General features: G+C 43.2%; 1 protein-coding gene across 2 annotated transcripts in view; it reads right to left on the bottom strand.

Moving 5' to 3' along the window:
• Positions 1 to 243: 243 nt before the first annotated feature.
• LOC119433330 (diacylglycerol O-acyltransferase 1-like) overlaps positions 244 to 25879 on the bottom strand; it is an 89621-nt gene continuing 63985 nt past the window's right edge. For both annotated transcript variants that reach the window (XM_049671528.1, XM_037700498.2), the window contains exons 8-14: positions 23503 to 23606; positions 20652 to 20732; positions 17887 to 17931; positions 13554 to 13666; positions 8005 to 8158; positions 4561 to 4623; positions 244 to 405 (exon numbers count right to left, since the gene is read on the bottom strand). In XM_049671528.1, the coding sequence (XP_049527485.1) occupies positions 253 to 405; positions 4561 to 4623; positions 8005 to 8158; positions 13554 to 13666; positions 17887 to 17931; positions 20652 to 20732; positions 23503 to 23606 (713 nt within the window). In that variant the 3' untranslated portion in view covers positions 244 to 252. The remainder of the gene's footprint in view (positions 406 to 4560; positions 4624 to 8004; positions 8159 to 13553; positions 13667 to 17886; positions 17932 to 20651; positions 20733 to 23502; positions 23607 to 25879) is intronic.

The following is a 25879-nucleotide window of genomic DNA, read 5'->3' as shown; positions in this document are numbered from 1 at the left end:
CCAGGACTAACTTTTGGCCATACAGCAAGCCCGAGAAGCTACCGAGAGACAGGGTCTCTCTGTTGCCCCCGGCGCGGCCTAGACCGAGGCCATCAATTTGCAGGATATTCAATAAAGTTGTCTCACTCACATAGTTGGGGCACCCTGTATATGAGTTGTGCTTTCAGTGCTGGTCGAGCGGTGCACTTTCAAAACCGCCGCTACATCGGTGAAGTTTCGACACTGGCAAGCCACGTCCCCTTGTTGATTCTTTTATTGTTCCCCCATAATCAGGGTAAAACACTTGCAGTAATAGAGGGTAACAACAGCGGGCATCAGAAATATGAAGAGCAGCATAACAATTGCATTACCAAATTTCGGGAATCGCTCGAGGATGACATTGTCGTACAGATAGAAAAGCGGCAGCTGAAAGATAAAAAAAAATAACAATCAAAGACATGACTCAGGCTCGACAATCACATCCAGCGAATACAGCAAGACAATCATTGCTCACCGATGCATCAAGACAAGAAAGACACATTCTCATTTCAGGCAGAAACACCCGCTCCAAGATTTCGTTTTTTTTTTTCCTGAGAAATAATTGGCACATACAGAGATCTTTATTGTTGTTTAATAACTGCACACAGACGGGAGGGTGGGCTACGTTAGAGCCAGCTATATCAATACGCAGTTGAGAAATTGTAACTATACCCATTTATTCATAAATAATCACACGCATGCCACCAACAAACAAACATACTAAGTCTACAAAAATGACAAAAAAATAAATAAATGTAAACAAGCGAAAAACAAACCAAGCCAATTGAAGCGACTCATTTGCACCAGCGTTAAGTAAAAGTTGAGAGGTCATCATTAAATTACTCTTTTCAGCACGTTGGCGCTATACACACGTGCAAGGAGACGTATGTAATGTGTGTGTGTGTGTGTGTGTGCGTGTGCGTGTGCGTGTGCGTGTGCGTGTGCGTGTGCGTGTGCGTGTGCGTGCGTGTGCGTGTGTGTGTGTGTGTGTGTGTGTGTGTGTGTGTGTGTGTGTGTGTGTGTGTGTGTGTGTGTGTTTCTCTCCTTGTACATATCAGGGTGTTGAACCGAAATCAGAAGAAAAAAATGAAACATTCGCGTGCCTCCTCTTGAAAAAGGTGCCATGCTTTTAGAATAACGTAGTTTCCTTGGCTACTAGCTGCATGTGTAAGACCGCTTTCTTTTGCACGGGCATAAACTTGAAAAAGGTATCAGAAAAAAAAATGATTCGCGATACGCAGCTGAATCGCGGGGTCAGAATTTGTACATTCAGTGAGATAAATCACTGCATGGGCGCAGTGGTTTATCGGGATACCAACTCTCCGAAATGTTCTCCTGCATTAGATTCTCGAAGGTGCTCGCGCTCATTGTCCATACCGATAAAAATGAATATATAATATGCTGTTAACTACCCATGTATTACGTACTCATTCTATTTTAGTAAGTTCTAAGGGAACATGTAATATGTTCGTACATAGCTAAAGACCGAGCGCGAAAATGAGACATCACGAGTGAGGAGTCTGGACTCGACTCACAACTACAGGTGCGTTCCGCATGAGTTGTGCACCTGTGATGGTGAGTAGGAGCGTGCGTTGTATGGGGGCGAGGGTTTAGGTGAACTGAGAGGCTCATAATGTTGGCCGCCAAAGGGGTTGATGAATGACATATAAAAGGGTGATGTGAACTGGGGATACGGAATAGTGTATTATGAAAAATGCGAGTAACACGGTAGCAAAGAGAGAGAGAGAGGGATATAAGGAAGGCAGGGATGTTAACCAGTCAAGAGTCTGGTTGGCTACCCTATTTGTGATTTGGTTCAGAGGTAGTTTACGCGTTCAGTAAAGGTTAAGTTCGAACAAAGTATAGCTCCTTGGATTTTTATTTTTGCTGGCATACGAGGGTCACGCTATTTAAAGGAACAGCGGGGCTGCAAATTCAGATAGAAGTATGGGCATCGGCTATTGGGGGAAGTATAGGACGCATGATTTTTCTCTGCTACTTTTGCACGACGCGCCCAGCGGGAGATAACATGAGTGCCATCGCGTGCCCTTGCTTCGTGATCTGAGTGGTTGGTTGCGAAAATGACAACCCCCCGTCGTCGCATATGCCTGTGTTGGTACACGTACAGGAAGAGGAGATTTTAAGTCTATGAATAATACTATTCCATGGTAGAGGACTTATTGGGGAGCCCTCAGGACTTTTAATTGAATGTGTGGTTTACGCCTCGCTGGAGCTAGAGCGGTAAACCACAGTACGGTGTTTGAGAAAATCTTTCGTTAGCTTATGGCAAATGTATTTAGAGCAGTTATGATATCTAAAAGACTGTAATACTGCGGGATGCAAAACGCTCACCCTTGAAATCAAGAGAGATGAGTGAAACGTGTAGCTTTTTACCTTTAATGTCACCGAGTGTATTACAAAGCGCGTACAAGGCGAGGGACGAACTCTTCCCATGTGTAAAACCAAAGCGTGTTGGATGGAGTAAATCATTAAAGTGTAGGAAATATAATCTACGAGAATTTAGAAGTTCTAAAATTTTGCCAGAAATGGCATTAATTAGATTAGGCCGGTATGATGAGAGTGAATGGGGTGATCGGTTAGGTATTTCTACAAAAATAATGCTACCTTATCGCCGAAAAATAGGAGACTGCATTGCTTTTAAACAAGAAACAAACATGAAAAATGAAGAAATGTCGGCTGCTAATGGAAAAAGCATTTTCAACATGGGAAGAGTGAGCCCGTCCCGCACGCGCCCCTGAGCAGAACGGGCGTTACCCAATGTCGTTCGATTTCTCTAATGGTGAGAGGCACGCCGTCAGTAGGATTGTGGTAGGCCATTAATTGTCGGAGCCGAGTGTAATAATCACCATCTGTGTATCAACTCAACTTTGTGCGGGTAACAACTTAGCGGCATGTAAAACGCTTGTTGTGAACCATCGTCCGGAAGTGGAACGATGGAAGTTGTTACGTGGCGTGCTGTTTTCGAAATGAGATTTGTAATGGGAGGCCGAATATATTTCGCTATCTTAACGATGTGCTTGGAGGTCGATGTTTTAGCAAGTATAATGTTCACTTTATAAGTCGCAAAAACGTCCTCTAGTATTGAGATTTGTAAAAGTCCTTGAGTTGGGGTTCTGTTCTTTTTCGAAAACGCCAACGCACTGGCCTGATGTGTTTACGTTCAACTGCCAAATCTGGCGTTCACCAGGAATTGATCCTGCCAGGTCGCGGAACAATTGGTCCCAAATGAGTTTTACACAAGCGTTTGAGATTGTTATAGAATTTATTAATGAAAAATTATAGAGCTTTTGAAAGAAGGGGAGTATGTTTAATCAATTGGAAGCAATTAGAATTCTGGAGCGATTCCACAATCTCATGTGTTCCAAATTTTAAAGTGATTTTCGTTCAAGCTTGTATTGACAGAAAAGAGAGAATTGGACGTTTTGATGCTCATAATTTCTGAATCGCTGTTGAAGCCGTCGCAGCCATACGAGGCGAGAGCAAGATATGCTAATGTGCCATCCATCCAGCTGTGAGCAACGTGCGATTTAAATGTAGGTTGGGATCGAGAGTTATTGAGCATTACGAGATCACAGGCGGACACGAATTGGGATGACTATGCATCGCGCGTATTTACGTCAACCTGGCCCTGAAATTAGTTTGTCACGTTGAAGTCGCCGGCAATGATTACAAATGAGTACATGACGTGAGTGACGGAAACTTTAATTTCATTGAGCAGTGGCTCGAGTGGAGCATAAGGCGCTGCAGAAACTGCGATGATAAATGGAAAACCGGGAGCCGCGCACTTCGCCGCCACTACCAATTCTGAGGTATAAAATATAAATATGTGGTATCAACAGGTGCCAATAGATCTGGACAGTGCGCGCCGAAAATGCTTAACAGTTGAGTCAGCCAATGTGGCGAGCAAGATAACTGTTACAGAGATAACGCCCTGCGCGCTGCGATGCATTGACACACGAGACGTAGTCTACTCTCGTCAGCGCATCGGCCTGGCCGGTCGTAGAATTTCAGCAAAAATGACCCTGAGCTGAACCTGTGGTCGAACCGATTCGGAACGGTTCCTTCAAAAAGTTCTGCTTTGGGTTCGATTCCAGGATGGCAGAAAACATATCGATTCGATTCGGTTCCGGTTCGGTTGAAAATGACGGTTCAGCTCCAGTTTTCGGTTCAGTTCCGGTTTGGTTCGACTCCCTAATGCATATACGTATCTGATAGCAACGAGCTCTGGCGTTGGAAACATTTACGTGACTTGACTCACCGAAGGAATTCACTCAAACTATAAGTAGCAAATAAGTAGCAACTAGGTAGAGAGAGAGGAAGCGAGGAAATGAAATGCGGGTAGGTCACGGAAACGAGCGTCTGGTTAGCTAGCCTACACTGGGGATAAGAGAAAGGAGGAATACAAATAGGAAAAAAGAGAGAGAGCAACGAGGTACGGCATTGATAAAATCCAGGGTCTCAGAGGCTGGGTTTTAAGGCCTCATACCAAAACAATTTGACAATTTTATGCGCTGAACTAACCTGTATAGCCATGCCGGCAAATGCCACGCCGTAAATTGTCTTCAGGGGTAGACTTGAGATATACTGCGAAGAGAAGAGTTAACATCAATACACAAGCTTCTCTGTGGTCGGTTTGGCAACAGGAGTGTCATTTTGTAATATATGACGTGCAAAAAGGCCACTCAGACTTTATTTTAAGTTCCTAAACATCTTTGAAATCAATTCCTTTTTCTGAAGAAGCTAGGCAACTCTAAGAAGATCATGCTCTTGAGAAATTCTCCCGAAACAGAGAGAGATGGCGAAGAGCTAAAATCAGAGCCCGTATCCACAAAACATATCTTGTATAAGAAGGGCAGTGCTCGGGTGCACGCCATTCAGGATGGCGTGGTAACGAGAGTATCGCCGCGGCGATGGCCAATCACCGACGGTACTTATGCCAGAGAAGCTTTCTGAAGACGTGTACCCAGGCGCCAAAATCACAAGGGCTTTCTTTCGTAAGTACATTGTCACTGTCGGGCCACCTTCGTTAATAATATTTTCACTATCAAGAATGGCCGGCTTCTGGGATATAGCGCAAACACTGCGTTATGCATGTGGACCTAGTTTTATTGTATCGCATTTTTGCGCGCAATATGGCATTCCTTACTATATATATATATATATATATATATATATATATATATATATATATATATATATATATATATAAGTGCCGAACCCGCACTATTACGCTCATATTCTAACGATTTTTTTTAAATTGCTAGTACGTGCAGGCGGAGGTGATTCTATACACGAGTTAACAAATGGTAACAGTTCATAACAGTACGTTATTATTTTATTTATTATTATTCCACCGGCTACGAATACCGAATACGAAGGGGAGCATGAGGGCATGTATTCTCATAAATCTGTTGCGTTAGAACTGAATCCAACAAATCGACCATATCAAGCTGCCATCTGTGCTATCAAGACGATCAGTTCGTGGGCCCATCAGAGTGGACTTGCCCAGCTGCTGAAAGTATTAGACGTCGTCATGCCGCCCAAGCCAGTGAGCATGCTAGACGAAAACGACCTGCAGACACGGCTTAAATGTCACCTCGTGCCGCGCGCACCTCTCAGATCCACAGAGGCCAATCTGTATTCCCTGCTGTGAACAGATAACCGTGGCGATATTTTTACCCTCTCCTCTGACTGGCCTCGAAGCCATCCTCTCTATAAAGACGTCGTGCTGATATGCTGATCGTAAGAGCAGATGACGGCCGATCGTCATGTTGGACAAATTACCGAAGGCGGCCGGCCGAAGGACAAAAGAGCACCTACGAACGAAATGATTTGTGAATTCGGCGCCAAGTTTACGATCAACGCCCGTAATTTTTCTCGTTCTTGCGCTGAAAAAAAAAAGAAATCAAGGCCGCTTTCTTAAAGAAAGATGGTTGACCGCGAAGATTTCTCCCATGCAAACTGAATCAAAGTACAAAGCCAACGACCACGCAACGAACCCAAGAAATGCTGAGCGACCCGATGCGATGCATACATGATTTGATTGCTTGTTTAGGATTGTATTTCTTTAACGTTGAAGTGGAATAAAGACACATTTCGTTAAGTTGCATAGCCTTTATTTTAGATCATGGAGCCGTTGATTACACGCACACAAACACGTACACACTTTCACGGGCGACTCTACACTTGCACAGTGTTGCCTTGTGATCGCTGTGGTAGACGGTCAGAGGCTCTGCCGTTGCCGATACACGGGATTGGCCTTACGGGCACCATCGCGCTCGCGCTTACGTTCGCGTACGGCAGCTCCGTGAGCTGCACCCGCAGCCTACCCATGGTGACGGCCGGCAATGCATTGCGTGACGCGCGTAATGCAATGCAGATATATACAGTTCGTCTGGATAGCGTGGCGTTGTAGTTCCCATTGTTCTTATCGGTACAACTGCGGATGTAAACTGTAGTGTTCTGCGATACGTATGTCGTGCGCCGTTGTTCTATTTTGTGCGCAGATGCGCAGATGGTTCCATTGTGTAAGTTGGCTTTCCTGCAGAGCGTTTTTGGCGCTCATAGACGAATCAGTGAGACATAAAAAGCATACAAATGTCTTTGCTCAAAAGAAAATTTTTACGAAATTTCTGAAGCCTGTTGAGAGAAACGCAACTTGGTCCAGTTGGTTGTCATTCACTTATCACGTTTGATCGGGGTTTGCTCGTGTCTGCTGTGTTCCCAAGTCCGGGCCCTACCTCGAACACTGCGTACTGCGAGCACGAACAACCGCCAGTCATCGGACGCAATCGACCTTATCACACAGATCAGCTGACTAAAGAGAAAGGTGCACCTCGACTTACAAACGGAATTCTCATTTGTTTTTATCCGAAGACACACTGACCAGATAACTTTGCAATTTTTAGCGTCCTTTTATCAGTGCTGAATATGCGTATTTTATCTTTTGAAAGCATGACAGATGTTACTGCCAACACATATTGGGGGATGCTATGTGATATACTGCAACACGAGTCACAGTGCGGAGTTGCTCATATGAAGGTCGACAACATTCAAGTATCGTACCTGTATCTTCTTCTTTCTGGGGTTTTACGTGCCAAAACCAGTTCTGATTATGAGGCACGCCGTAGTGGATGGCTCCGGATTAATTTTGACCACCTGGGGTTCTTTAACGTGCACTACAACGCAAGCACACGGGCGTTCTTGCATTTCGCCTCCATCGAAATGCGGCCGCCGCGGCCGGGATTCGATCCCGCGATCTCAGCAGCGCAACGCCTCAGCTGACTGAGCCACCGCGGCGGGTGTCGTACCTGTATCAGTGGAGTAGCACCGCTAACAAGAGTTTGCACCTTTCGGAAGAGGCCCCGCTATTCTCACAAACACTTCCCTTCTTTAACCTCCTGCTCGCTTGAAAGGCTCTTTGTCCTTAAAAAATCTGATGCATCTCGCTAGGCAAGCTGGACGTTTGCACGCACAGCGCAGCCATTTCCGCATTTTCGTCGCTGAAATACTTGAGACCGATCAAAATAATGTGATTGACAGCAATGGTACTTTCGGCTTTGGCGAAAAACCTCGAAATTCGACGCCACAAACGAGAAACTTTAGCACAGCACCAAGCGAAAGAGCCGCAGTTACCCTGGATGTCGTAGCCATCCTTGTTTATTTGGACAGCGTTGCCAGCACAAATAACGGGTTCTGGAGTTGCCAATATACCACACATGCTCGCCACCCGGAAACCGAAATTCATATGACTATAGCAAACCGTGGGTTACATGTCCGTGCGGAAGAAATGGAAAGTGGAATCTTACCACTTTCCATTTCCAACTCGATACCAGACACTGAGAAAAGTTTAGTCAGAAGTATACCAAAGGAGGCAATGCTGATGACAGGACATGCGAGAATATTTCATGCTGGGGTATCATTAACCATGGCAGTGAAAAGCATTTCAAATAAATACTGCCTCACCTCATGAAAGACGGCTGACACGACAAACACTGCCATTTGCGCTTGGTTCTTGGTAAATCCTGCGCTGACGAGTGGACTGTAGATATGGCGCCAGCACCAGCGGTGCACGGGCAAGTTCCACCGGTTCCAGAAGGCCCTTACGGAATCGGCGTTCCTGCATGTAAAACGTACTCAGGGGTATTTCCTGCAGCGCTTATATTGCGGTAGACAACGTGAAATACTACGGTCAGAATGGCTCATATTCGCGCCGAAGGTGCTAACGCATATGTTTATTCGTCTTCACAAAGTTGTTAGGAGTAGTCACAAGTGGTCGAAACATAAACTAAGAGACTAAGCTGAACAGTGCTACCAGCAGCCGCAATATTGAGTAGCAGTGGAGGAGTAAACATCGCCAACAAACGAGAACCAGGCAGAGTAACGACCGCGCAGCGTTGGGATGTTCTTTCTGGTTCTCGTATGTTCGAGATGTACGTGCTACCAGTCATATATTAAGGGTGTTCGTTTTCTTGTTAAATGAGTTTTTAAAAATCGCCTGTGGCACGTATCACATTTCTACTTTTTGAGTTGGATCACTCTCAAACACGGGCACCATTTGCAAGATAAATTGAAATGCATAGTCGACTATTTACCAAAATGTCACTAATTATTTTTTAACTAATTACTCTATGGCATATGTTGCAATTTACGAATTGTAAACGGTGAATTCGCAAGTCATATCCACTTAGAACGAATTCCGATGGGGACACCAGTTTCCATATGTGCGCTCCCAAAGTGTGCGACGAAATGCGTTAGCATTGCATTTATTTATTATCATTTATTTTATACCTACTGCGAACCACTTCTGTGCTACAAACAGGATGAGCTTTCTATCGTTCAAAAGAGAACAAGAAAAAAAGACAGCCAAACGTTCAAAAGAATTGCAGAAAGTAAATAACATAAACTAGGACAATATATTTAGCAGCTGCAAAATTGACACTCCAGTTCGTGCACAAAACCGGCAAGCATCAAAGATACTTGCCGGCAATTCATTCCACTAAGATACAGTTTTAGAAAAGAAGCTGCACCTAAATGCGTTTGTCCTGGGGGAACTGAGTATGTCTAGTTTTTCTAGTTTTTCATTTTCATAAATTTCATTTTATTGCACTCAGGACCACAAATGAGTTACGGAAAGTAGTGCGCTAACATATGAAATGATAGTTTACATAAGCAGTTGTTACACAATACGATCCATTAAAGCAGACTAAAAGGTTCAAGGATCGGTGATGCAAACGATGGCAGCAGTCAAACGATTCCACTCATGGCTTGTTCTATAGTATAGGCAGAAAAACAGCGAATGGGTCCTGAAGTGTGATATTCCAACTTTTAAATGGTGATATGTATGTGAGGACACATGAGCTGCAAGCCGGATATGTTTTAAACTGTCGTTGGTGTAATAGATGCTATGATAGATGCACAAGGTGAGTGATACAGTGTCGAATGGAATGATCAGGAAGGTTTAGTGCCTTTTTCATGAGGGAAACACATGGCTATGCAGGAGTTGTTATAAAGTATGAAGCGCGCGAAGCGATTCTGAACCGATTCGAATGTTAGTGCAATGGAGTCACTGATAGTCAAACGGAAGAGGCGTATTCGTGTTTGGGGCAAACAAGAGTTTCATACAGCAGTAGTTTTAACTATGTGGGTGCGAGAGAAAAATTGCGACGAAAAAAAAAAAAGCATGCGCGTGGTTAGCATTATTAGTAACGAATTTCCACATGTGCATTCCAGGATAGATAACTTTATATATGAACACCGAGATACTTATGTGTGTAAACATATGCTTGTTGGGAGCAATTAAGGAGATAATTGTACACATTGGAGGGATTGGTTTTTCGTGTTATTCTCTTTGCTTTACGTTTATTGACATTAAGATTGATGAGCCACGCGCTACGCCAACCAACGGCTGTTCTCGAGATCAGATTGAAGGTCTTGACAGTCAGAAGCGTTACCTAATTCCCTGTATATGACGCAGCCGTCAGCTATAGAAGCTTCATTTGAAACGTTACTATGTTAGGAAGATCGTTAATATATATAAGAAAAAGAAGTGGTCCCAGGACCGATCTTGCGGTATACCAGATGTTATTTGGCAGTGATGTGAGTCGCGGTCGTTAGAAGTTGATGTATTGGGAGGGGTTGCTCAGATAGCACTATATCTATTTAAAACACATTATTGTCGACGTTAAGATTACTGAGTTTCAAGAGTACATGTGAAGTAGTGTCACAAGTTTTTTTTTTTTGCAATATCGGTAAAAATGCAGTCAACGATTGAAGAGCGATCCAATATAAATATAAATTAAGTCACTAGTAAATGTTATTTTTCCGGAAACCATGTTTACACTGTGTAAAAAACATGTTAGACTCCAAGTGATTAACAAGGCTGGTATATATTATGTGCTCAAGTAATTTATAACGAATAAATGTTAATGAAATAGGGCTGTAACTAAAAGTATTGAGAACGTCACTAGAAGTGTGAAACCACCTTGCCCACCTTAGAGTCGTCAGGAAGCGTGCTACACTGTATCGACTGCTTGAAAATATAAGTCAAAATGATGGATAGCAAGCTTCAATACTTTTCAAGAACTTTTAGTTAATTCCATCAACCTGCGCAAGAAAAAACTTTCGCAATTAGGATAAGTTTCAAGATACCATCGGAATCGATAAGAATTTCTTCCATCGGGAAAAAGAGACGGTGACTGGTGGTGTAGTGGCATTTCGTAATTCTACCAAACAGGTTTGGTAGAATTACGAAAATGTGATGCAAATTATTCATTAAGGACGACCCAGCACTCATCGCGTAGAACCAAGACGCCGTCATCTCACTTTAATCTTATATCATTTGATAGGTAGTGTCTTTATCATATTTCAGAATTTACGAAAGTTAGAAATAAGATATGCAGGAAGCCTGCGATGACAAAAAAAAAAAAAATATGCTTGGCAGCGCGAAGTGCGCGCTTGTATTCTGACGCAGCTGAGTTGAGCCACTAGTGACTTATTGTTAAAATGCTTGCAGCGACGAAATACACGCTTCTTTTTGTTAATCATGCGTTTTAAAGTTACATTGAAGCAAGGTGCACGATGTGAGCAGAATACACGGCGAAGAGGAATACGTTTTTATATAAGCGACACGCTCCCAAAACCGTGGCAGGTATGACTGGGCAAAAAGTGCTAAAGCGTATTTAAATGCGGGAATATCGGCCTTATTGTACTCGCGAATGAATTTATGTTGCTTCGATGGGCGAGCTGTGCGGAACGGCATAGTGAAGAGAATGAGAGAATGGTCACTTAATCCTGGTAGGTGTGTTAGCGAATAAACTGCCTCGGGGGACGTGGTGAGTACGACGTGGTGAATATGTTAGAAGATTGGGTAACACGGGGGTCAGCTCTTTTAATACTTGGCGAATGTTAAAGGTAGAGCAAAGATCAACAAAAGCTAAACACTCAGTAGACCGAAAAGTAGAGACTGGGCACATCTCTGGCCACGAAATTGTAAGAAAATTACATAATAGTAAAATAGGAGCCTTCGGGAACCGAACGATGACTCTATTGAGGCCGTTGTAGCTAGTTAGTCGCAAAATACTGATGTTGAAAAGGGTGGATGATAACAAACGCAAAATACTGTGTCAACATGATTTAGTCTAATACAGGTACAAAAGAACTCAATTGGTGAATTTGTGGGAATATCGTAAGAACAAATTAAATTGGAGACGTCACTCATAATACCACCACCAGAACACACGGTTCTGTCATGTCTGAAAATGGTGTAGTCGTTCGCACACGAGTTAAAAAGTTCGGAGTTATCAGTTTTGGCTGACAACCAAGTTTCTGTGAGGATGGTGACATCAGCGTGACAGGTGTCTATCAGGGACGATAAACTGGCGTGGTGTTTTAGTACACTTCTGATATTAGTGAACAGGAAATTATAATGGTGCTTCACTTGCGCCTGAGTGGCCGCGAATTCCTAAGATGATGGACGAGGCGGGGGCGTAACAGTTGAAATAGTAGAGCCATTATTATTAGCGGAGGCATGTGCGTTGGACTGCTTGGTTTCACGAGCTATGTAAGTTTGTGGACTGTATACGTAGCACATTTTGTTAATGTAAATTTTGCTACTTTGTGGTGTGGTGCAGCCAAACGGGGATATCCTCTGGTTGACCGCTCCCTGTTCTTCCTTTGCTTTTACCCCTCTCTCTCGTTATTCCACAGGATGATAAGTTCTTAAATCACCCTCCAAAAATCAAGAAGCTTTTCTCCCGAGTACCGAGTGCCCTTACAAAAGCCTTCTTGTAGCGAGATGCCTTAAATTTTCGCGAAGATATACTGTCCTTAGTCTTGAACGCAGCAAACCCAACCACATGTTTTAGCTTCGAATTTAATCCGGGGGTTTTAGGTGCCAAAACCACGATTTGATTATGAGGCACACCGTAATGGTGGACTCCGGATTAATTTTTACCGTCAGAGCATATTTAACTTGCCCTCAATGCATGGGACACGGGCGTTTTTGCATTTCGCCCCCATCGAAATGCGGCCGCCACGGCCGGGGTTCGATCCCGCGACCTTGTGTTTAGCGACGCAACACCATGCATAGCCGCTAAGCCACCGCGGCGGGTCTTTTTTTTTTGAGCTACAACGCATAAAAAGGCGTTTCGGTAAAGCAGCGCATTTTTATCGCAAGTTTGACAGCGCTAATCTCAAAACTGGTGCTAATTTCAAAATCTGGTCTATGTGGATATTCCTTTTGAATCACTGGCTTCGATTCGTAAATTGCAATATTTGTGCTAAGCAATGAGTCAAAAAGTTGATTAGTCAAATTTTGTTCAATAGACAATTATGCATTTCGATTTCTTGTGCAAGTAATGTCCGCCTCTTCGAGTAAAAATAGAACACCGTTAGCCTGCCATTAAACACGGGCAGGTTAACGAGATGTGAGTGCCATTGATATATCTGCTCCGAAGCACACAAGCCTTTAGCATCTTGCAAAAAACGTTATCGTTCTCTCTACTAATGCACTGTATATACCAGACCTCGTAAAGGGGTTAGATAAGCTTATAACTTGTCAAAACATAACTCTGGATGAGTTGTTGCATAGTTTACTAAAACGGGGGTAGCGCGAACGAAGACACGCAAGAGGTGACGAGTCAGGACAAGCGTTAACTTTTAAATGAGCTTATTCAGTAAAAATACACGACGCAAGAATGTTTCATTCGCATGCAGAGGAACCCGCAAGCATACAAATAACACAATCACAACCTAAGCAGTGATAAAGCAGAAAACATTTACAGGGTAGGGGCAGGATATGAGGTATCTACAGAGCCATACGTAGGAAAGCAAGATTCATTGTTGTATATTGAAATGAAAGGACATTGATAGAATGCGTTTTTTTATTCTTCGTGAAGAATGCTTCCATTAACTCTGCAGCTGATTTACTTTCGGCGGAAGCTTTAGTTTAGGACCTACTTTGACATAGCAGCTGCAGAATGCCATGCAAGTAATTAAATTCCCAGGCATCTTACCACCAGTCTCTGTAGAAGTCCCTGTCGGCAAACCCCAGCACCTCGCCGATCCAGTTCAGAGCCGAGTGGAAGAGCCAGAACGACATCATAAGCCAAAAGATGGTGTTCCAAACCTGCAACACGTTTAATACGTTATACCAGAGAGCCGACAGTCTACTGAACTTTAATACATCTTAGTAAAAGATAAAAATAAAGAAACAAAGAAAGAAAGGTAGGAAAGAAAGAAAATGCACCCTAAAACATCTTTACCCTCGTGATACGGTTCATTATTCCACTCTACGCCATGGCTCTTTGTAGTGTCGCTCGGTTCGCTATCACAATGACTGGCTTGCGAGCACTGAATGGTCAATCATGAAGCGACCTTTCGTGATGGAAGCTTCGTGAACCGGGCTCCTGGTCCGTCTATTAACGTGCTACATGTATTCGTAGCCAGCATTAAAGGTGTTTCCTCCCTTTCCTTGCTCATTTTGTACATTTTGTTAGAGTGATTGCGTCGGCTTGACTGTGTATAGGAAAATAACAGCACGTTCCACTTCAAGAAATGGCCTGAACACTGAATGTGAAAAGTGTGCTCCATAAAGCATGAAGTGTCTGACCTATTCGTTGACAGCATGTCTTTACAAACGCACAAACATTTGACCATGCACGATGTGAAAAGTGCACTGCTACGTTTAAATGGAACTAACACTTTTATGGTTGTGATGTTTTTACTTTTTTTTTTTGTCTAGAGGTAACGCGAGTGAAATCAACGTTACGGGCGCAATATAGCATAAGTAACTTTGGTGTGCACTAGTACAGTACATCAAGTGCACCGGTTTGAGAGACCGCTTTAAAGCTACCTTGTGCATTCTCCCACGTCTCACTCTCTTCCTCTTTTCCTCTTTCTATTTCCCATTTTCCTTTCCCCCAGTGTGGTAGCAAACCGGACGCTCGTCTGGTTGACCTTCCTATACCTTTCCTCTCCTTGCTTTCTCTTCTCTTGGCGCCCGAATCCAATGTTACTTTTACGCAATAACTTCTAATACGGCAAAACAGCATCGTGTTATACGCTTACGTGAAGAAGTAGAAACAGCCGTGTAACGTGTAGAACTCGAGCGAGATCGAGGCATGGTCGAGGTGCATGCCGGGAAGACTTACAGGTCGCACCCACAGTGCGTGGAGCGGCGTCACTGTGCGATGTTCACGCTTTACGCCATCTATTTTCTCGTGTATTACGCAATTTGTTTTGTGCACACACACGCAAGCAACAAAGGCATGTACGGTGATCTTGGTGACCACTAAACGGAGCCGTATTTAGACTTCGGCCATTACACAGCCGTGTGCCAGTGAAGCATGGTGGCGTGGAATAACTTTAGATCGTTCGCGAATGCTGCAGCCATCGCCCAAGTGTTCAAGGCTGGACATCCGACATATAGGTAAGTTACTCTCACTGGTGAAACTTCGATATTATTAGTACAGTAACAGTGTTTGCAGTTATGAGTTCTCGAACTGTTGACAAAGCAAATTCCAGCTTCCGTTTTGTGTGGCCGAATTGGTTACGCTCTAATGTGCTCCCAACGGCGGTGTACGCTGTTTGTTCTTGCCGCCAGTGAAACTTTGTGACTGGAGCTTATACAGTGCGCTAATAGTGGACATGCAGTTTGTGCGAACGTATTGTGGTGACCTTAGTGGCGCCGCATTGGGCTTGATTCATTCAGTCCACATTCCCACCGTCTCTTCACTGTCACGGTACTGGCGTCCGTAAGGAGCGAGTATTTCCTCGCAGTTTTCTCTTCAAAAACGGGACGCCCGCGACGTCTTAAGCCTAAATGTAACAACGAAGCTGCTCGTGTGAAATTAATTTGCAGGGCGTCTTGACATATATTGCTGTTGTTTGTTTATCGACAACTCAAGGACATTACATGAGGGTTGGGCACGTAAAAGACGGGAATGATGATGATCACATTACCAAGATGAGTCAAAACACTCGATGGCAGATCTCAAGCGCGCTGTATCGCAGATGAGTGCAGTCTGTCCATACATGTGATGTTAAATTATTCTGGAGATGGGCGATTACACACTTCATTACACTTTAAATTTAGTAGCATGCAGTGCTGCAAATGAACCGAATTTTAAGAATAATGGCTTTCTTAGCGAGTTACCGCAACTTTTCGGTATCGGGCATGTGGGTTTTAGTCTCTTTCAAGAGCCACTCCCGAAGGAAGTGCACTCGATCTGAAAATGTGCGTCAATCATTCCGAACATAGATCCGGTAGCGTTTGTACCGGTGCTCTCAGTGGTATATGGGGTACCGATGGTACCGGTGGTGCGCCGATCCAATAGATCTGGTACCGGTTGTATGATGCTCTCAGTAATATCGGTTAAAACATATGAAATATATTAGTATAATATAAATAAAATAAAACACACACATTAAAATATAAAGTTAAGTGGTGATTATAGCAGGCAGATCATGGATACAGAGAAATCCAAGAAACACGCAGTCATTATTGCATTACATAGTGAAAAAATGCCAGGACAACTGACGCGCACAACAAAAGTAGAAATCATCGGCAATCATTACACATTTTTAGGAAACAAATGCTGCTGCAGAATTTTCCGAAAGGACACTGGATCGGGTAATGAAACTATTTCACCAGGAAGGCTATTTCAAAGGCGACTAGCACGAAGAAGTGCAGATGAATTGAAAGCCAGCGTGCGACCCGATATGCGACTATAGCTGAAGTGATTGTGAATCCGGCTAGACATGCGCCATTGGGTTAGTAACGGGATACTAAATGACCATGAGTTAGAGATATACTTATGAATAAGACACAAAATGGCAAGAGAACGGCGCATTCCTAAAAACTCAAGAGAAATGTCGTGTTTAATTTTAGTGATGCTGGAGTGTCGATCGTAGTTGCGCCTTATGAACCGAGCTGCACGGATTTGCACTACTTCAATAGCGGAGATTAAATATTCCTGATGTGGTGACCAAATATGATGTGGTGAGCAAATATGTCCAATGAAAGCATTTGTTTCGGCCCCGAACGTCGTCCTTTGAGCCCACTTTCACTTATGGCGCCATGGTGCCACTAAACGTCAACGGAGTCGCCAACGAAAGTCTTGAATGAGCCCTGCTGATATTTTTTGGTAATCTACTGCATCAAAAACTTTGAGTATTGGGAATTTTGCTTGGAAATAAACAATACTTTTTATGCAACGACTTGTACATGTAATGTGAGTGTCCGTCTGTGTGCGTTTTTATATGGGTAAAACTGTGTCAACGTACTGACGCAGCCTAATTCACCGAAAATCTTAATACGTTGCTTAGAATTGTTGTTAAGTTCCACAAATACCATGCTTTACACAATATGTGCAGATTTTCTTGTAATATCGTTAGAAGTAGGTTCACTCCAAAATGAACTGTGTACTATTTGTGTTCCAATACATCCATCTTAAAGTATTTGTATTTAAATGTGATGTTTCCTTTTAGGTACAGTAAGTTTTCAACTGAACCCCGTGTTCAGTGAATGCCTTAGCGTGCATTAGTAAATTTTAAAATACAAGCCAGTGAAAGCTTATGGCACTTTGCAGGAGTGATTACGTTGTAGCACTGAATTTCGGTTTCACTATGTGTTTACCGTATCGGTCAATTACACAGCGTCAATAACTGCGGTACACTATAATTCACAAGCTCAGTGTATTTCAAATACCTTTCTTGGGCATGTAATTCAACTGGTGAGATTCTCATACATAATGGCTAATGAATGCATTTAGAATACTTAACAGCTCGAATTATGTAAACAAGCCTCCTGAACCACTGCATGTACGTGTAGAGGTAACACTTCACATGTTTGTTTCGTTCAATTTGCAGGCATGGTGAATAAGTATACTAAAGATAGCATTGTCAGAACTGAAACGCTACTTAAGATTTATAGCAGTTATGTGAGATAAATGTATACTTCTAATAAACGGCGCATTCCTTGGTATGTAACTTCCACTTTCTTGTGTACAAAATTGTGAGAATACGCAATTCTATTATAAGTTATCGTGTTAGAGTATACTTCTCAATTACTAGCGCTAAAAAGTATACTTCTATAAACGGCACATTACTTTAAGGATGTAACTTCTATTGATATGTATACAAAATTGTGAAAATGCTCACTTCTATTATAAGTTACCTTGTTTAGACTGTAGTCTGTCATTGGGATCATCATCACCATTCTTAAAGTAGCGTGGTGGCTTTAGCGGCCGAAGATTCGTGCGCTCTTATAAAATTACAGTCGTGATGACTTAGCTCCTACGCTGACGTTCGTTGTTACGGTGGAAGTAATATTTCATAGGCACTCACCATCAGGTCTATATATGCCTTGAAGAGCTCCCATGCGTCCATTTCCTGTCAGAACAGTAGAATACACATTACATGCAGTTATGACGTGTTTAAGATGAGAGAAAGTGATCGTGCTGCCACGGCAGCAATGCATGCACATGCGAATTGCAACAGTAAGGCGAATTCTCGTGACGTCACGCCACTGTTCATCATCATCAGCAGCAGCAGCCTATATTTATGTCCACTGCAGGACGAAGGCCTCTCCCAGCAATCTCCAATTACCCCTGCCTTGCGCTATCTGATTCCAACTTGCACCTGCAAATGCACTTGCACCCCACCTAGTTTTCTGCCGTCCTCGACTGTGCTTCCCTTCTCTTGGTATCAATTATGTAACTGTAACTTATATTTTACTGAAGGGCGGATGGCCACTTGAACCGGACGTAACGTCTGCTCATTCTGTGCCTCATTTCACCGATGGGCGCCTGTTTGCGCACGCGATAGCATTTGCGGCAGGGAAATAACACTGACGGGACTGGGCCCGTTGACAAGCTTCTCCCGTAACGTCCGCTATGCTTCCAGAAAGTGACATTAAAGCAATAAATAAACAACGCTAACCCCCGTATTCAGAAATGCAACTTCGCTTCAAGTCCGTGCTTGACTTGAGTTAAGTGACGCCTATTGTGAACATGTCGCGAAGCAAACGCAATGAACGTCCAGGGTATGTTCACAATAGGCGTCACTTAATTCAAGTCAAGCACGGACTTGAAGCGAAGTTTCATTTCTGAATACGGCGGGGGTAAGTGTAATCGCCCGTCCGACGACGACGCTTGATTCTTGAGCCTTAAGCCCGAAATGCAAGGAACAAATTTTCAGCGCACTTTCAGCATGGGTGCCGGCCGATGACGAGTAACAATGCGACGCCGGCCAACGCTCGCTCTGCACCAAAGTATGCCCATTCCAGATAGACGAACCGAGGCCGGAAGCAAGAGGTCAGCAAATGTGCGTATGACGTTACTATACTATTTACTGGACCGACTGCAGATACCCTGATAGTAGCATTTAATAATCTACTTTAACAGGCTTTTCTCCTGGTCTCTTATGGATTACAAATTAAAAACTAAAGCTGCGTTATTTTGTGCGAAAGACAAACATCCCAGCTCAAATAACGCTATCACATATGGTGGGCGAGAAATAGAATTAGTTGGCGCAAACAGAATACCCTTGGTGTCACATTAATAAGGTCTGCATTAAGCTTCCATCTGCAGCAGGACCTATATCACGCTATTGAACTCTTTTTCCGGTTCGCATTATTCTTCATACACATATACCGTGCCCTAGCTGTTTGAATTACATCTTAATCATTGCAATTTATTCTGGGAAGACTACTGCGACCAAGATGACAATGATTCTGACACTTCGAGAGGGAATTCTCTGTTACTTCCATACCTCTTGCATACAGAACATTCCTTCGGATCCGCACATACAGTATTGTTTCTGCAACATGCATGTACGAATTTTGCATATTACGTTCCTTCAGCTTCTCATCTAGTGCATTTCGGAGATTTCTAACCACACTCGCATCATTACAATTTCATAAAAAATGTGTTAACGCTCGGAGAAATTCTACATGTTTTCTCCAAGTTTGCACACGAACTAAAATTGCCCATGTTAAAACACATTTACCCTTTACATAAAATAAGTATACCGACAGTGATAATTACATGTTAAGTCAACTCAGACAAATTTTGTTCATGCGCCCGTTAATGATAATGACTGTGTCTACGTTAGTGATAAACGATATTTTTGTCATTATTGTGTACTTTACCAAAATCATCAAACATGTTTACTGTTGTGTAATGACCACAACACTTTGCGAAATAGTCAACTCTTTGTTATCTTTTATACTATGCATTTGTACTACATTCATTTGTATTTCTATGTTAACGACGATATGCTGTATCTACTGCCTCATCACGGTTTCTATAGGTCCTATAGTCAAGCTGCTTAAACCAGCATTCGTGTTCTGGCCGGCATCCACTTTCACACTGTACTTTGGAATAAATAAAGTGATTTCATAAAAATAGTATAAAGCACGGCCTCCAAGACGGGACAACGCACACGTAGCGGTGCGTGTGATTGGTGATCTCGGAGGTCATGTACAGCCGAAAGCTAAAGAATTCGCTGAACTCGGAAATTAATACGAAGCTTTCTTATACAGCAAGAGTTTTCGTTGCGCAAAAATGCGCACGCTGGATGTGCGACCTTTAATCTGACAGGATCTGGCTACGCTGCACCGCACTCAAAGTACGCCAAAACAGAGCATACATCTTATGGTTGAGAGAGAGAGAGTAGCAGTGAAATTCGTTGTGCGTCAACGCCGACCCACGCCAAAGGTGGTTCGTAAATTTGTTCCCTGTGGTTCGGTTTGAGTTACCAGGCCGCAGTAAGAAGCGAACGGGAAAAAAATATAGCAGAGTGCCCCGTACGCGCTATTGTTTGAAAATCCGGTGCAGCATCGCCGCGTAAATGGCACCGAAGGTGTTTAAGCCACAATGTTGGGCTTCTGTGAACGAAGGACATAATGGTGCACGAGTGTCTAACACCGGGTTGACTGCAGGAACTGAAGTGTGTGAACGCTAGTTCTATCTCCAACATGATCGTTCAAATCACGCTGCTACAAGGTGTACCTGAGTATTGTTTCGTGATCACGAATACATTTTATATTCGGCCGAAGGTAATTCCTTCTCAGCCGCTTGTTGTATATAGTTTTGAGAACGCGAACTTGCCTCGAACGCTTTCGCAGCCATGGCCAGAACGGGCAATGCCCATTGGTTTAGCAGCGTCACGCTGAGCACTGGTATAAGAATCTGTAACGAAACGAGCAAATCAATAAAAAAAGAGAGAATGTGTGCGGATACTTGGCTTGAAGAACATCAAACCAGTTTCACGCTTACATTGTTTACTTATCATTTCCTTGCTTGAACCAAATTTACGAAGTCTGGGTATCTTGGGCCGTGTAACGTGCTCGACAAGTGTGGTAATAGCGACCACCAAATTACTCTTTAGTCTGCCTAATTTTGGTTATTGTGTTGAGGCGTTCACGGCCGCCTTCGTACGGGGAGAGTTCCAAAAGAAACTGTCCACTTTTATACTTAGATTCAATCCATCCCGAAAAAAAAATTTTTTCGTTATGCTCAATCAACCATCCAATAATGCGTTCACCACTTTACGGGTTTAAATTAAACTGAAGTAAATTAAGCCGTCCCTACCGGGAATCGAACCCGTGACCTCATTATAAGCGGCAGAAAGCCACGTCAGGTCACTTTACGGTTTTGCTGTTGTCCATTGATGGAAGAAATGAAGTCCCAAGTAACATCAGCATACCGCACTAACTGCAAGCCATGAGGTGGTCGCGATTTCAGCGAAGTTTATTGGGCTCATAAAAACTTCAGAAAACTTTAGAAAGCTTCAGAAAGCTAGGTACTCATTTAGATAGTGAAGTGTCTGCTTTGATGACCATCCATAAGCAGTTTATACGGTTCCAGGTATACAGGGTGTTTCAGCTAACTTGGCGCAACTGTTAAGAACAAACGTAGGCGCTACGCATATCAAATTTTCACAGTATTGTTCTGAGCTGTATCGAGCACGTCATGATATTTTTCCAATCCGCCAAGCTCAGTAATTAATAAAGATTAATTGCTTAATTAACATTTTAAATACTAACTCTAGCGAAAAGTCTTCAATACAAAAGTTGTAGCGCTTGTTCAGAAACATCGAATTATATAATCTGAGCTAAGATAACTGCCCTCTTTAATGTTTTTCCAGCCTTTTTTAATGTTGCGCAAAATTTAAAAAATATATACTACGCGACTGCCGGCTAACGCACGGCGCTTTCAGTGCCTGCATGAAATGTAAGTTGAACGAATTAGCAAAAGCTGCTGCGCACACTGGGGTCGACTGAACAGGCTGTCATTGACTGCGATGGACGTTAAGTGACCAAAAGGGGCGTGCCGTTTTAAACAAAAAATTCCTCAACGAAAAAACGGCCGCCACGTGCGAATGCGATACGGGACCGAAGGCATCATTTGACGCAGCGCAGGCATTTTTTCTTTTCGGACCAATGAAGAAATACGATGGAGGGGGAGTGGGTGACAGTGTGATGACGGACGGAGATAAAAACCATGATCGCAGTCCCTGACAGCAAGGAGTAGACAAACAAAAATGAGCCGAGGCGAAGAAAGGTGTGGAAGAACAAAGCAAAAATCAGTCATGTTGATCGTGCTCTTTGGCTGCTATGTAATTGTGCACCACGAATTTGTATGTGAAGGTCAAGCTGTCAATGTAACTGTCTACGTGGAGGTCTTGAAGCGTCTCAGAAGTCGCAGCACGCGACTAACTTTTTAGAAAGAGGGGCGCTCGATTCTGCACCATGATGATGCCCCTGTGCATTTCGCATTTACCATGATGTGCGTGAGTGTTGGGCACGCGATTACATCACTGTACTGGAACAGCCTCCCTACTCGCGGCATTTGGCCCCCTGCCACTTTATTTCTTTCCCAAATGCAAAGTGGTGCTCCGGGGGTGGAAACTTCGAGGACGTGATGACATTTCAAAAGAAAATGACTTCGCTGCTGAAACGCTTAACAGAAGAGAACTTCCAAGGGTGCTTCCAGCAATGGAAGAAGAGGTGTAAGCAGTCTATTGTTTAAACGTACTGCACGAACTTTGGGACAGACCTCGTATATAGTATCACGCAAGAAATCTCTCTGCCCGCCGATCAAACACTTTGACGGGTGGGTGTGACCCCTATTGAATTCATGAACTCGGCGCTGTCATCCAGCCTGTACACTTTAGAAATAGAATGATGTTCTCCCCCTGGACTAGGTGCTCGACGTTCACAGGATAGACAGGGACACTACATGCTCTCGATAGAGTTCGCAGCATAGGGCGTCGACCAAAAAAAAAAACAAGGAGGTCTGCCGGTCTCATGCTGGCAGTTTCCCAACAGGTGTGTGTCCTTCCCAAGCTTTGAGGTCCCCATGAAGTAGCCGAACACCAGGCCAGGGAGCGCGCTTGTAGCTATTTTACAGGAAGGCATCCGTAAACTGTCGTCGATCTAACCAAATGCTTGAAAAATACCCTGTGCAACAACCTAGGCGGTGCAGTGGTGTCACAAGGTTCACACATATTAAAATTATTCATAACTCTTCTCGTATTAATTTTATGAACAATTTCGTGGTCACGTTAGCTTTATGAATAATTTCTTATTAGCTTTTGGAACAACTTCGGGCTGCTTGGCTACGTATGATTGTTACCAACAAAAACATCGACCTCCTCGGTTTCCCTGGAGCCGAATTCACAAAGGTTTTTGTTCTTAAGAACTTCTTCTGATTGGTCGCCGGCCTTCGCTAATGATATGTTTGCTGTCCCTATTGGACTTCTTGTTTTTACGAACTTTACTAGCGTAAAAACCTTTTGTGAATACGTCCTCTGATTCGTAACGCGCATTGCCTACTTCATGTACAAAAAGCGTCACATCAATTGTTTTGCGTTGTCAAACAAAGTAAACGTTTTGGCATGGAAAAGCGAAACACTTTGTATTAAGCTGATAAATATTAAATAATATTTCGGACGTACTACTTCGAAAGTTGTCCGAAGCAGAAACAATTTCCGTATCTTCGGCCTCTGAGGGAAGTTGATCTCGTAGCATAACGTGGGGGCAAACATGAAGTACCATATGTCTGAAAAGAAAATGAGGAGTTGGGGAGGGGTGAAGAGGGAGGCGAATACACAAGAGTTAGTCGGGTATCCCTATTTTGCCCTCTCTAATTAATCCGTTTATTAGTTTTCGCGCAACGCGCACCTACGGCATACGATCTGCCAGTAAAGGTGTGACAGGTAGCAAAGGATCGGACTCGTCGTATGCAGTTGCTTGGCACTGACGCTCGTCATGCCCTACGTGGCGCATGTGCGAATTCTTGCACGTTTTAAATAAGCCACTGTAATCAGAAGTGGCACCGGTTATCACTCTCAAGATCCAATGTGTATATGTATGCACACGCCTAAGGATGAAATTTCATCAGCGGTGAAATTCCCCATCTTGACGGAACCGGATGGGCTGAGAGGGGCGGTCACATATTTTTTCATTAGTTCAAACGAATTCCACAACATGGAGGAATTAAATGCCATACAGAACAGCACCCCAGCAGAAAAAAAGGTTGTAGGAGTTACAGACTGGGTGTCACATATGCTACTAACTTGTTAGTAACTGCAGTTAGTAACGGTAGCGTTAATGACAGTTACTAACTAGGAAAACTAGTAGCCATTACTAATGGTGATCTTGTTCCGGTACCAAAACCTAGTAACTGTTATGACCGCATCTGAATTTTCATTAACATAAGTTCACTGCTGTCTGTCTTGTGTATTAGCGGAATTTATGGGCCATAATTAGGTCTCTTCTATTTAAAAGGATATCCAAATAAAACGTAAGAATGTACTCAGCCTTCATTTTTTTATTAATGATATATAACGTCTCACCAGGAGCAGTTTAAGCTGTGAATGACTATACACCTACACTACACGGACATAGACATGCGAAGGGAGAACAACGCAACGCACAACACAACGAGCAGGTTGCTACGCTGATGTATCTGAAGTTGCCCCAAACGTTTATATAGTCATAACTTTGGGGACCGTACATTGTGCCAGCTAGCACCTATAAATTTAGATAAATAAATATACACCTGGTCACAAATTTGTGTAAACGAATGTTTGGACATATTTGTACAACCAAATAGCCCATAACCGTTAATATAAACTAATGAAAAATACTAGAGTTCATTTAACTGTTGCACCGAGACTACCCTCCCGCAGCACAATACGTCAACGGCAAGATGAGGTAGTAGCTATTACTTACCTTGACTGCACCAGTAAGACTCTAACGTTAGTAAATAGCTAGTAACAAGCTAGTAACTGTCTGTGAGAGGTTGTAACAGCTGCCATTACTAACTTTTTGCGTACACTACAAACGTTTTTACAACCGTTTTTTTTAGTGCAGGGCAGCAACATTTATAACCATTAGGTAGAGCGCCATGTGCATAACAAGTGTGGAGGTCACGTGTATTATACTCACCTGTGGCGTGTGCTTTTTTTTTCCTTCAATTAAGGTTGGTCGTATAGCGCATTGGGTCTCCAGACCACGAAACTTGTTTGACATTTGACTCTGTCTTCTCTTCATGAAGTCATGAGATTGACATAGTTTCGACGTACTTCAAACATAGAACTAGTTGTAGCACTAAAGGGCACATGGAGAGAATAAGAACAAGGGAGACACACACGCAGTGCTACTAGCAACAACAATGTTTGTTTCGATCGAAGTCTGAACTATATATGTACCCCCTACGCAATGGCGCACTGATCAAGTGAGGAAGCTCAGCACATGCGCACAAAAACACTATATACTACGAGAAAGATTACTAGCTAAAATTGCCAGCTAGGCGCGCATTCACGGCTTCCGTAAGAATTCTAACTCCTTTGGAGATAGCGCTATCGACGGTTTGCTTATGCGTGCACTGCCCAACGCATTGATTCTTTCCCCTCTACGATAAAATGAGGCATTTCATCCCCATCTCGTCCTAGGATGGCGGTCCTATCAAAACAGGGACGGCAGCCACACACATGAGTATGAAAGGCGAGAAATTCATCTGGCGGTAACTTAATAACCTTATTGCTATGTTCTCTTTACCTTTCGTTTATACATCCGCCGGACTGCCTGATATAGCATGTACCGCAGGAGAGAGGAATACGCTAAACAACAGACATCTTGCGCTGTATGAATTTATTCTTGTGCTTCTTAGCTAATCTTATTTCATCTGGTCTAGATGGATTAGTTTTCTAACACAAGCTCTTTAGCTTGTCGGGAACAGAGAAAGCCACCTTTATGTTACCGTGAACAGCGGCTTTCTTGAGCGGATGTGCAAGCTGATGGATATATGGAATTATATCCGTGCATTTC

This window comes from Dermacentor silvarum, chromosome 1 (genome assembly GCF_013339745.2).
Source record: "Dermacentor silvarum isolate Dsil-2018 chromosome 1, BIME_Dsil_1.4, whole genome shotgun sequence".
Taxonomy (NCBI): domain Eukaryota; kingdom Metazoa; phylum Arthropoda; class Arachnida; order Ixodida; family Ixodidae; genus Dermacentor; species Dermacentor silvarum.
Note: the sequence above shows the minus strand (reverse complement) of the source record. Positions and strands in the feature narration are given on the sequence as shown.